Genomic DNA, 13,396 nt, shown 5'->3' with positions numbered 1-13,396 from the left:
GCTGTATTAGAGGGATTGCTGTTTCTGCTGTATTAGAGGGATTGTTGTCTGCTGTATTAGAGGGATTGCTGTTTCTGCTGTGTTAGAGGGATTGCTGTTTCTGCTGTATTAGAGGGATTGTTGTTTCTGCTGTATTAGAGGGATTGTTGTCACTGCTGTGTTAGAGGGATTGCTGTTACTGCTGTATTAGAGGGATTGTTGTTTCTGCTGTATTAGAGGGATTGTTGTTACTGCTGTATTAGAGAGATTGCTGTTTCTGCTGTATTAGAGGGATTGTTGTCTCTTCTGTATTAGAGGGATTGCTGTTTCTGCTGTATTAGAGGGATTGCTGTTTCTGCTGTATTAGAGGGATTGCTGTTTCTGCTGTGTTAGAGGGATTGCTGTTTCTGCTGTGTTAGAGGGATTGTGGTTTCTGCTGTATTAGAGGGATTGCTGTTTCTGCTGTATTAGAGGGATTGCTGTTTCTGCTGTATTAGAGAGATTGTTGTTTCTGCTGTATTAGAGGGATTGTTGTTTCTGCTGTATTAGAGGGATTGCTGTTTCTGCTGTGTTAGAGGGATTGCTGTTTCTGCTGTATTAGAGGGATTGTTGTTTCTGCTGTATTAGAGGGATTGCTGTTTCTGCTGTATTAGAGGGATTGTTGTTTCTGCTGTATTAGAGGGATTGCTGTTACTGCTGTATTAGAGGGATTGTTGTTTCTGCTGTATTAGAGGGATTGTTGTTACTGCTGTATTAGAGAGATTGCTGTTTCTGCTGTATTAGAGGGATTGTTGTCTCTTCTGTATTAGAGGGATTGTTGTTTCTGCTGTATTAGAGGGATTGCTGTTTCTGCTGTATTAGAGGGATTGCTGTTTCTGCTGTATTAGAGAGATTGCTGTCACTGCTGTATTAGAGGGATTGTTGTTTCTGCTGTATTAGAGGGATTGTTGTTTCTGCTGTATTAGAGGGATTGTTGTCTCTGCTGTATTAGAGGGATTGCTGTTTCTGCTGTATTAGAGAGATTGCTGTTTCTGCTGTATTAGAGAGATTGCTGTCACTGCTGTATTAGAGGGATTGTGGTTTCTGCTGTATTAGAGGGATTGTTGTTTCTGCTGTATTAGAGGGATTGTTGTCTCTGCTGTATTAGAGGGATTGTTGTCTCTGCTGTATTAGAGGGATTGTTGTTTCTGCTGTATTAGAGGGATTGTTGTTTCTGCTGTATTAGAGGGATTGCTGTTTCTGCTGTATTAGAGAGATTGCTGTTTCTGCTGTATTAGAGGGATTGTTGTTTCTGCTGTATTAGAGGGATTGCTGTTACTGCTGTATTAGAGAGATTGCTGTCTCTGCTGTATTAGAGGGATTGGTGTTTCTGCTGTATTAGAGGGATTGCTGTTTCTGCTGTATTAGAGAGATTGCTGTTTCTGCTGTATTAGAGGGATTGTTGTCTCTGCTGTATTAGAGGGATTGTTGTCTCTGCTGTATTAGAGGGATTGCTGTTTCTGCTGTATTAGAGGGATTGCTGTTACTGCTGTGTTAGAGAGATTGCTGTTACTGCTGTATTAGAGAGATTGCTGTTACTGCTGTATTAGAGGGATTGCTGTTACTGCTGTATTAGAGGGATTGTTGTTTCTGCTGTATTAGAGAGATTGCTGTTTCTGCTGTATTAGAGAGATTGCTGTTTCTGCTGTATTAGAGGGATTGTTGTCTCTTCTGTATTAGAGGGATTGCTGTTTCTGCTGTATTAGAGGGATTGTTGTTTCTGCTGTATTAGAGGGATTGTTGTCTCTGCTGTATTAGAGGGATTGCGGTTTCTGCTGTGTTAGAGGGATTGCTGTTTCTGCTGTATTAGAGAGATTGCGGTTTCTGCTGTGTTAGAGGGATTGTTGTCTCTTCTGTATTAGAGGGATTGCTGTTTCTGCTGTATTAGAGGGATTGTTGTTTCTGCTGTATTAGAGGGATTGTTGTCTCTGCTGTGTTAGAGGGATTGCGGTTTCTGCTGTGTTAGAGGGATTGCTGTTTCTGCTGTATTAGAGGGATTGTTGTTTCTGCTGTATTAGAGAGATTGTTGTCTCTGCTGTATTAGAGGGATTGTTGTCTCTGCTGTATTAGAGGGATTGTTGTCTCTGCTGTATTAGAGGGATTGCGGTTTCTGCTGTGTTAGAGAGATTGTTGTCTCTGCTGTATTAGAGGGATTGCGGTTTCTGCTGTTTCGGGACCCTAATGAAGTTGCAGTGGCTGCTAGGCCCGGTTTCACTGGCTGGGATACTTTGGCACGTTACTGCAGGGTTGGGTTGTATTACAGGGAAGTGTTTGGATAAAGTAGGAGCGCGATCTATAGTAATCTTCCATTTCCAATTATTATATGTGACTAAAACAATAACAGATGCTCAGCTTTCCACGTGCAGCCTTTCTATCATCCTTTTTATGGAGCAGTTGTATGTCATGTTTACATTACGGCCTGACATTTCTAGTCATAAGGCTGAACAGACGGGCCAAGCTTACTTTAAAAGCAATGTTCCTATTAAAGTCTTTCTATTACTCAAGGGAAGTTATTCTTGGGTCAGAAAATGATACAGAAGTTTAACTTGTTCACTTCCCTAAGCGCACCAATTAATATTATATACATATCGATACAATAAGTGTCGCTGAGTACGTATATCCAGGAAAAAACGTGAGTGGAAATGCATCTCCAAGGGACCCAATGAGATCATGTTGTCTTCAACGTCAAATTAGTTTTAATAAATATTTTATAGAACGTGACCAAATTGCTCACATCGATTATTTTATACCCAAGTGGCCCAGGTGTAATTTATTACTGGCGTGTCTATACTGTGTGTATTGCCCCTGGGTCACAATGAATGGTATACGGCGCAGAAAGATGGTGTCTGGCACTGAAATGATCACACTAAAGATGGCACAGCCAGAAAACCTTAGGGAGATGGCCCACTGCACAGAGGGGGAAGGGGGCAGCCGCTCTAGCCCCCTCCGGCATAAATACGCCTCTGGTCAATAGGCTGTGTGTCTTTGTATAGAACAAAAATGTCAAGGTTCACTTTGAGGAAAAAGGTTTTTAATGCACAGTTTGATTCTTCAAGTACTACCCACTTATCCTCCCTAAATGACTCTACTCCTCTCTGTACAGTTCACACAAAACTAATACCTCTTTTCCACCAAAAAAACGGGTCCGACCAGGGTTTCCAGACATGGTTCCAAAACAGGTCAGACACTGTTTATTCTCAGGTCAGCCCCGTTCACACTGAACTGGGTCTGCCCTACTAAACTTGTAAGGTCATAAAAAGTGGGAGGTAACTGCTCCACAGCCACCAATCAGGTCATTTTAGGCATGACCCGGGTTGGATAACCTGGGTTGCGCCGTTTACACTTCACAATTACCCAGGTCGATCCTGGGTCCGACCCTGGTAGTTATCTGGGTTGGATTGCTGGGTCACTTGTCCCGGGTTATTTTTCAGGGACCCTTCTACACTGAGTTGCAACCTGGGTAGACCCAGCAATAACCCTGGTTTTAACTCTGGTGTAAAAGGGGTATGGCATGTATTCTTCCACACCCGGACAAGCCTCTGATTCCAGGCCAACACTGTATGAATCGATCTTACGGACATTACTTGCCTACTTTAATAATGGCATCTCTGAGAGAAGCCCGGAGACGAGATGCAGGCAGGTGGCAATGGGGGCAGGGCAGGTTTATTCGCGCCATTAGCCCCCTCTCCCTTGCAGAAAAATGGCGGGAACTGTGCATATTTAAATAGGGGGTGGGGTCAAAGTACGCGATTATCATAGAATCACGTTATCAGGCCCCTCCCCCTCCTCTGGGAACGCAGAATCCCAAAAAGATTCTCCCTGTCCTGCCGACTTCACTAGGAAGTGAACAGAATGCGAGAGAAGTACCGGGGGTACGCGGGTTACCCGAAAAATCATGAGCCTCCCACAGGTCCCGGGAGTGGGATAGTAGGATTACAGACCACTAAGCACTTTCTATATACAGCACGTATCCCCCTGTATCAAATTCCTATTTCCCTATAGATTGTGAGCTTGTGAGCAGGGCCCTCCTTCCCCTCTGTCTGCTGTTACCCAGTCACATCTTATTACTGTGTTCCCAATTGTAAAGCGCAATGTGCTGGTGTTATATAAATAGCTCTGAGTAATAATAATAATAATAATAATGACTCAGAGCTGGGGGTCTACACTGGTGCTTATGGCTAACATAATGCAGACACCTACATAGGAAATACAGTAAAGTAGCCCGGGCCTGTATATGCCTCTCACAGATGTTCATATATGATCAACTTTGAAGTGTCCTGGGCTAGAAGCAGCCTGTACCTCACATAAGTGTTACCATGATCAACAGTAATAGATAAACTAGCAAAATATGTAACAAAGCTCGGACACTTTTATGTAACCAATGCAAGTTAGTCACACAGCTACAGAAGAGGGGGGTATTAGTCACACAGCTACAGAAGAGGGGGGTATTAGTCACACAGCTACAGGAGAGGGGGGTATTAGTCACACAGCTACAGAAGAGGGGGGTATTAGTCACACAGCTACAGAAGAGGGGGGTATTAGTCACACAGCTACAGAAGAGGGGGGTATTAGTCACACAGCTACAGAAGAGGGGGGTATTAGTCACACAGCTACAGAAGAGGGGGTATTAGTCACACAGCTACAGAAGAGGGGGGTGTTAGTCACACAGCTACAGAAGAGGGGGGTATTAGTCACACAGTTACAGAAGAGGGGGGTATTAGTCACACAGCTACAGAAGAGGGGGGTATTAGTCACACAGCTACAGAAGAGGGGGTATTAGTCACACAGCTACAGAAGAGGGGGTATTAGTCACACAGCTACAGAAGAGGGGGGTATTAGTCACACAGCTACAGAAGAGGGGGATATTAGTCACACAGCTACAGAAGAGGGGGTATTAGTCTCACAGCTACAGAAGGGGGGTAGTAGTCACACAGCTACAGAAGAGGGGGGTATTAGTCACACAGCTACAGAAGAGGGGGTATTAGTCACACAGCTACAGAAGAGAGGGGTATTAGTCACACAGCTACAGAAGAGGGGGTATTAGTCACACAGCTACAGAAGAGAGGGGTATTAGTCACACAGCTACAGAAGAGGGGGGTATTAGTCACACAGCTACAGAAGAGGGGGGTATTAGTCACACAGCTACAGAAGAGAGGGGTATTAGTCACACAGCTACAGAAGAGGGGGGTATTAGTCACACAGCTACAGAAGAGGGGGGTATTAGTCACACAGCTACAGAAGAGGGGGGTATTAGTCACACAGCTACAGAAGAGAGGGGTATTAGTCACACAGCTACAGAAGAGGGGGGTATTAGTCACACAGCTACAGAAGAGGGGGGTATTAGTCACACAGCTACAGAAGAGGGGGGGTATTAGTCACACAGCTACAGAAGAGGGGGGGTATTAGTCACACAGCTACAGGAGAGGGGGTATTAGTCACACAGCTCCAGAAGGGGGGGTATTAGTCACACAGCTACAGGAGAGGGGGGTATTAGTCACACAGCTACAGAAGAGGGGGGTTTTAGTCACACAGCTACAGAAGAGGGGGGTATTAGTCACACAGCTACAGGAGAGGGGGGTATTAGTCACACAGCTACAGAAGAGGGGGCATTAGTCACACAGCTACAGAGGAGGGGGGTATTGGTCACACATCTACAGAAGAGGGGGGTATTAGTCACACAGCTACAGAAGAGGGGGGCATTAGTCACACAGCTACAGAAGAGGGGGGCATTAGTCACACAGCTACAGAAGAGGGGGGCATTAGTCACACAGCTACAGAAGAGGGGGGTATTGGTCACACAGCTACAGAAGAGGGGGGTATTAGTCACACAGCTACAGAAGAGGGGGGTATTAGTCACACAGCTACAGAAGAGGGAGGTATTAGTCACACAGCTACAAAAGAGAGGGTATTAGTCACACAGCTACAGAAGAGGGGGGTATTGGTCACACAGCTACAGAAGAGGGGGGCATTAGTCACACAGCTACAGAAGAGGGGGGTATTAGTCACACAGCTACAGAAGAGGGGGGTATTAGTCACACAGCTACAGAAGAGGGGGGTATTAGTCACACAGCTACAGAAGAGGGCGGTAGGAATGGTTTATTGCTGCGGTGGAGAAACGTTGCAGAAAGAGCAAGTTACCTGCTGGTGGAGTTCTCCTCGAAGGGATACAGGATCTCCCCGTTGTTGCAGATCTCGCAGATGAAGCCCTTTTGGCTGCAGAGGCTGCAGCTGTACACATGGGAGGTGGCAAACTTAATCACCTTGGTGAGGAAAGGGGACAACTTGCCTTCAACAACCTGTGCAAATAACAGAGAGGGGATATTAGGAGATGCCTGAATTGTGCTCTGTAACGCAGGAGACACGGAACCTTATTGTATTATAAGACGCAGCACTGTACAAAGGGGTCAATGCAAACATCATCAGGATACACAATCCGCAAACAGCAAACAAGATGCATAGTAAGAGTATAATTACTAAGGGGAGGGTTTTCAGAAGTGGAGATGTTGCCCATAGCAACCAACCAGATTCTACTAATCATTTATCTAGCACCTTCTAGAAGATAATAGCTAGAATCTGATTGGTTGCTATGGGCAACATCTCCACTTCTAAATACCCGCACTTTAGTAAATATACCTCTAAGGCAGAGCAAACGTCATCGTGGTAGAATGTAGGGTAGAGTAATCATCACTGCGTTACACAGTAAAACAGCAACGTCAGCATGTTAGACAGTATGGCAGTGCAGACATCAACACATTAAGACAGTATGGCAGAGCAGACATCAACGCCTTAGACAGTAGGGAAGAGGAAACTTCAATGCATTAGACAGTAGGGCAGAGTCTAGGGCAGAGCAAACATCAACATGTTAGACAGTAAAGAAGGGCAAACATCAACGCATTACACAGTAGGGCAGAGCACACGTCAGCATGTTAGACAGGTCAACGTGTTAGACAGTAGGGCAGAGCAAACGTCGTGTTAGACAGCAGGGCAGAGCAAACGTCGTGTTAGACAGCAGGGCAGAGCAAACGTCGTGTTAGACAGCAGGGCAGAGCAAACGTCGTGTTAGACAGTAGGGCAGAGCAAACGTCGTGTTAGACAGTAGGGCAGAGCAAACGTCGTGTTAGACAGTAGGGCACAGCAAACGTCGTGTTAGACAGTAGGGCAGAGCAAACGTCGTGTTAGACAGTAGGACAGAGCAAACGTCGTGTTAGACAGTAGGGCAGAGCAAACGTCGTGTTAGACAGTAGGGCAGAGCAAACGTCGTGTTAGACAGTAGAGCAGAGCAAAGGTCAGCACGTTAGACAGGTCAATGTTTTAGACAGTAAGGTAGAGCAAACTTCAATGTGTTACACAGTAGGGTGAAGCAAATGTCAATGTATTAGACAGTAGGGCGGATCAAACGTTGTGTTGGACCAGTGGCGGAAATAGAGAGTTGTGGGCCCAGGTGCAAGAATATGCCTGCAGAGCTTGCAATCGGACACGTAAAAGATGCCAGTTTAGAGCACAACAAGGAGAAGCAGTGACACCACAAACACTTTATGTCTTTATTTCCTGACCCCAGAATGTAAAGTAAGACCACTGAGAACTAATAGAATAGTAAATGCTAATGGATACATACTACAGTATACAGAGCGTTACAATATTCCCTAATGATAAGTGCACAAGGGACATAAGCCCTTGTCATTGGTTCTATGTTAATCTGTCACTTTCCTACCCCAACACGTAAGGACGCGCAGGTGACGGGACAATTGTAATATCTGCAAACCTTACATCAACTGTGAGAGCCCTTGTTACCTTCTGCCTCATGTTATTGGTGTCTTGTACTGCGCTGCTAATATGTGGGTGCTTTATATATAAAGGGATAATAGTAATAATAACGCTGTTAGACAGGGCCCTATCACTGCGGGAAGAGGAACCTAATTCCCTCTGGCAGTCACATTGTTTATACTGGGGTTTGGCTACCGTTTCCCATCTGCAGACAGCCGAGATCTATGTTTCCCTCGTGAATGCATTATCCTCAGTGCTGTCTGTCAGAATGTAACGACGACTTTCCAGCTGGGCTACTAATCTTTCTCTCATAATGTAGCCACTCATTTCCCCCCACGGTTACACGGCAGTAACTAAAGGGAAACCCACGTCCAGAGGAACTAGGCAGGTTTATCACATTGTAATGTGTAACTATGGGCATGATTCAGTACAAACCGCAAAAGCGATTATGCACGCAGTCTCACTGCGAACATATGCTAATCCTCTGCAGCACAACATAAGGACGCCCACCTTACCTTGCGAAAACATCGGTAACATCGGAGTCCCATGCACACTTGCCTTACTCAGATACTGATAACTTCATCGCACGCAGTGGGAGCTCGGGCTGCGTAGGGCATCACAGTGGCTAATATATGCACGCCTGCGTTTCACCGACCACTCCCCCGTCACTGCCCTTAAACGGTACTTCCTATCAATCACTCTACCATGGGTCTGTGTAGTCACAAGTCCATATCGCTTTGGAGTGTTCGCGCATTGAGATAAATACGCATGCGCAGAACACTATAGTCGGCCAATTGCGTGCATAATCGCAGTTGCGACCGCTGCTAAATCAGGCCCTATATCTATATGTAGTTAGGGTTAGGCACTAGGGGAGGAGGGTTAGGCACTAAAGGGGGGTGATTAGGTTAGGCACTAGGGGAGGAGGGTTGGGCACTAAAGGGGGGTGATTAGGTTAGGCACTAGGGGAGGAGGGTTAGGTACTAAAGGGGGGTGATTAGGTTAGGCACTAGGGGAGGAGGGTTAGGCACTAAAGGGGGGTGATTAGGTTAGGCACTAGGGGAGGAGGGTTAGGCACTAAAGGGGGGTGATTAGGTTAGGCTCTAGGGGAGGAGGGTTAGGCACTTAAAGGGGGGTGATTAGGTTAGGCACTAGGGGAGGAGGGTTAGGCACTAAAGGGGGGTGATTAGGTTAGGCACTAGTGGAGGAGGGTTAGGCACTAAAGGGGGGTGTTTAGGTTAGGCACTGGGGAGGAGGGTTAGGCACTAAAGGGGGGTGATTAGGTTAGGCACTAGGGGAGAAGGGTTAGGCACTAAAGGGGGGTGATTAGGTTAGGCACTGGGGAGGAGGGTTAGGTACTAGGGGAGGAGGGTTAGGTACTAGGGGAGGAGGGTTAGGTTAGGCACTAGGGGAGGAGGGTTAGGCACTAAAGGGGGGTGATTAGGTTAGGCACTAGGGGAGGAGGGTTAGGCACTAGGGGAGGAGGGTTAGGTTTAGAGTGTGGGGAAGAAGGGTTAGGATACTTACCAACAGGTATCGGTACCCTAACCTTGTTGGGGTGCTGGTGTAAGGATTCTGACCCCCGGGATCCCGAGCGCATGCATCCCGTACCCAACCCTCAAATACTTTTATTCCAGTACTTCTGTGGGAACAATAGTGAACTCCATGCAGATAGTGGCCTGGGATAAAGTACCAACCAATCAGCTCCTGTCATGTTACAGTCTGCTTTTGTGTGAAAAATGACAGTTAGTAGCTGATTGGTTAGTACTTTATCTCTGTCCACTTTATCTATCTCCAAGGCTAAACCCTGCAAGAACAGAAGTGAAAAATGCTAGTGCAGCTGTGCTACCTGAGAAAGAGAATACATGCCCTAAATTATGAGCTTGTATTACAATCCCTGACAGCAACCGACATCATTGTGCCACGTTCCCTCTGGCAGCGGGTCACACACAGCCACAGCGGGTCACACACAGATACAGCGGGTCACACACAGCCACAGCGGGTCACACACAGATACAGCGGGTCACACACAGCCATAGCGGGTCACACACAGATACTGCGGGTCACACACAGCCACAGCAGGTCACACACAGATACAGCGGGTCACACACAGCCACAGCGAGTCACACACAGATACAGCGGGTCACACACAGCCACAGCGGGTCACACACAGATACAGCGGGTCACACACAGCGGGTCACACACAGCGGGTCACACACAGCGGGTCACACACAGATACAGCGGGTCACACACAGATACAGCGGGTCACACACAGATACAGAGGGTCACACACAGATACAGCGGGTCACACACAGCCACAGCGGGTCACACACAGCCACAGCGGGTCACACACAGCCACAGCGTGTCACACACAGATACAGCGGGTCACACACAGATACAGCGAGTCACAAACAGCCACAGCGGGTCACAAACAGCCACAGCGGGTCACACACAGATACAGCGGGTCACACACAGCCACAGCAGGTCACACACAGCCACAGCGGGTCACACACAGCCACAGCGGGTCACACACAGCCACAGCGGGTCACACACAGATACAGCGGGTCACACACAGATACAGCGGGTCACACACAGATACTGCGGGTCACACACAGCCACAGCGGGTCACACACAGCCACAGCGAGTCACACACAGATACAGCGGGTCACACACAGCCACAGCGGGTCACACACAGATACAGCGGGTCACACACAGCGGGTCACACACAGCGGGTCACACACAGATACAGCGGGTCACACACAGATACAGCGGGTCACACACAGATACAGCGGGTCACACAAAGCCACAGCGGGTCACACACAGCCACAGCGGGTCACACACAGATACAGCGGGTCACACACAGATACAGCGGGTCACACACAGCCACAGCGGGTCACACACAGCCACAGCGTGTCACACACAGATACAGCGGGTCACACACAGATACAGCGGGTCACACAAAGATACAGCGGGTCACACACAGCCACAGCGGGTCACACACAGCCACAGCGGGTCACACACAGATACAGCGAGTCACAAACAGCCACAGCGGGTCACACACAGATACAGCGGGTCACACACAGACACAGCGGGTCACACACAGCCACAGCGGGTCACACACAGCCACAGCGAGTCACACACAGATAGAGTGGGTTACACACAGCCACAGCGGGTCACACACAGATACAGCTGGTCACACACAGATACAGCGGGTCACACACAGCGGGTCACACACAGATACAGCGGGTCACACACAGATACAGCGGGTCACACACAGCCACAGCGGGTCACACACAGCCACAGCGAGTCACACACAGATACAGCGGGTCACACACAGATACAGCGGGTCACACACAGATACAGCGGGTCACACACAGCCACAGCGGGTCACACACAGATACAGCGGGTCACACACAGCCATAGCGGGTCACACACAGATACTGCGGGTCACACACAGCCACAGCAGGTCACACACAGATACAGCGGGTCACACACAGCCACAGCGAGTCACACACAGATACAGCGGGTCACACACAGCCACAGCGGGTCACACACAGATACAGCGGGTCACACACAGCGGGTCACACACAGCGGGTCACACACAGCGGGTCACACACAGCGGGTCACACACAGATACAGCGGGTCACACACAGATACAGCGGGTCACACACAGATACAGAGGGTCACACACAGATACAGCGGGTCACACACAGCCACAGCGGGTCACACACAGCCACAGCGGGTCACACACAGATACAGCGGGTCACACACAGATACAGCGAGTCACAAACAGCCACAGCGGGTCACAAACAGCCACAGCGGGTCACACACAGCCACAGCGGGTCACACACAGATACAGCGGGTCACACACAGATACAGCGGGTCACACACAGCCACAGCGGGTCACACACAGCCACAGCGGGTCACACACAGATACAGCGGGTCACACACAGATACAGCGGGTCACACAAAGATACAGCGGGTCACACACAGCCACAGCGGGTCACACACAGCCACAGCGTGTCACACACAGATACAGCGGGTCACACACAGATACAGCGAGTCACAAACAGCCACAGCGGGTCACACACAGATACAGCGGGTCACACACAGACACAGCGGGTCACACACAGCCACAGCGGGTCACACACAGCCACAGCGAGTCACACACAGATAGAGTGGGTTACACACAGCCACAGCGGGTCACACACAGCCACAGCGGGTCACACACAGATACAGCTGGTCACACACAGCCACAGCGGGTCACACACAGCCACAGCGAGTCACACACAGATACAGCGGGTCACACACAGATACAGCGGGTCACACACAGATACAGCGGGTCACACACAGCCACAGCGGGTCACACACAGCCACAGCGGGTCACACACAGATACAGCGGGTCACACACAGCCACAGCGGGTCACACACAGATACAGCGGGTACACAGATACAGCGGGTCACAAACAGCCACAGAGGTCACACACAGCCACAGCGGGTCACACACAGCCACAGCGGGTGACACACAGATACAGCGGGTCACACACAGATACAGCGGGTCACACACAGCTACAGCGGGTCACACACAGCCACAGCGGGTCGCACACAGATACAGCGGGTCACACACAGCCACAGCGGGTCACACACAACCACAGCGAGTCACACACAGATACAGCGAGTCACACACAGCCATAGCGGGTCACACACAGCCACAGCGGGTCACACACAGCCACAGCGGGTCACACACAGCCACAGCGGGTCACACACAGATACAGCGGGTCACACACAGATACAGCGGGTCACACACAGCCACAGCGGGTCACACACAGCCACAGCGGGTCACATACAGCCACAGCGGGTCACACACAGACACAGCGGGTCACACACAGATACAGCGGGTCACACACAGCCATAGCGGGTCACACACAGATACAGCGGGTCACACACAGCGGGTCACACACAGCCACAGCGGGTCACACACAGATACAGCGGGTCACACACAGATACAGCGGGTCACACACAGATACAGCGAGTCACAAACAGCCACAGCGGGTCACACACAGATACAGCGGGTCACACACAGCCACAGCAGGTCACACACAGCCACAGCGGGTCACACACAGCCACAGCGGGTCACACACAGCCACAGCGGGTCACACACAGCCACAGCGGGTCACACACAGATACAGCGGGTCACACACAGATACAGCGGGTCACACACAGATACAGCGGGTCACACACAGATACTGCGGGTCACACATAGCCACAGCGGGTCACACACAGCCACAGCGAGTCACACACAGATACAGCGGGTCACACACAGCCACAGCGGGTCACACACAGATACAGCGGGTCACACACAGCGGGTCACACACAGCGGGTCACACACAGATACAGCGGGTCACACACAGATACAGCGGGTCACACACAGATACAGCGGGTCACACACAGCCACAGCGGGTCACACACAGCCACAGCGGGTCACACACAGATACAGCGGGTCACACACAGATACAGCGGGTCACACACAGCCACAGCGGGTCACACACAGCCACAGCGGGTCACACACAGATACAGCGGGTCACACACAGATACAGCGGGTCACACAAAGATACAG

General features: G+C 49.6%; 1 protein-coding gene across 2 annotated transcripts in view; it reads right to left on the bottom strand.

Annotated features, from left to right (window-relative positions):
* The window catches only part of PLEKHM3 (pleckstrin homology domain containing M3), a 231,817-nt gene that overhangs the window by 31,776 nt on the left and 186,645 nt on the right, over nucleotides 1-13,396 (bottom strand). For both annotated transcript variants that reach the window (XM_088461836.1, XM_088461837.1), the window contains exon 7: nucleotides 6,157-6,314. In XM_088461836.1, coding sequence (XP_088317962.1) covers nucleotides 6,157-6,314 — 158 coding nt within the window. The remainder of the gene's footprint in view (nucleotides 1-6,156; nucleotides 6,315-13,396) is intronic.

This window comes from Taudactylus pleione, unplaced genomic scaffold (assembly GCF_031769625.1).
Source record: "Taudactylus pleione unplaced genomic scaffold, aTauple2 ptg001109l, whole genome shotgun sequence".
Classification (NCBI taxonomy): domain Eukaryota; kingdom Metazoa; phylum Chordata; class Amphibia; order Anura; family Myobatrachidae; genus Taudactylus; species Taudactylus pleione.
The sequence above is the reverse complement of the archived record's forward strand: the minus strand, read 5'-3'. Positions and strand labels throughout refer to the sequence as shown.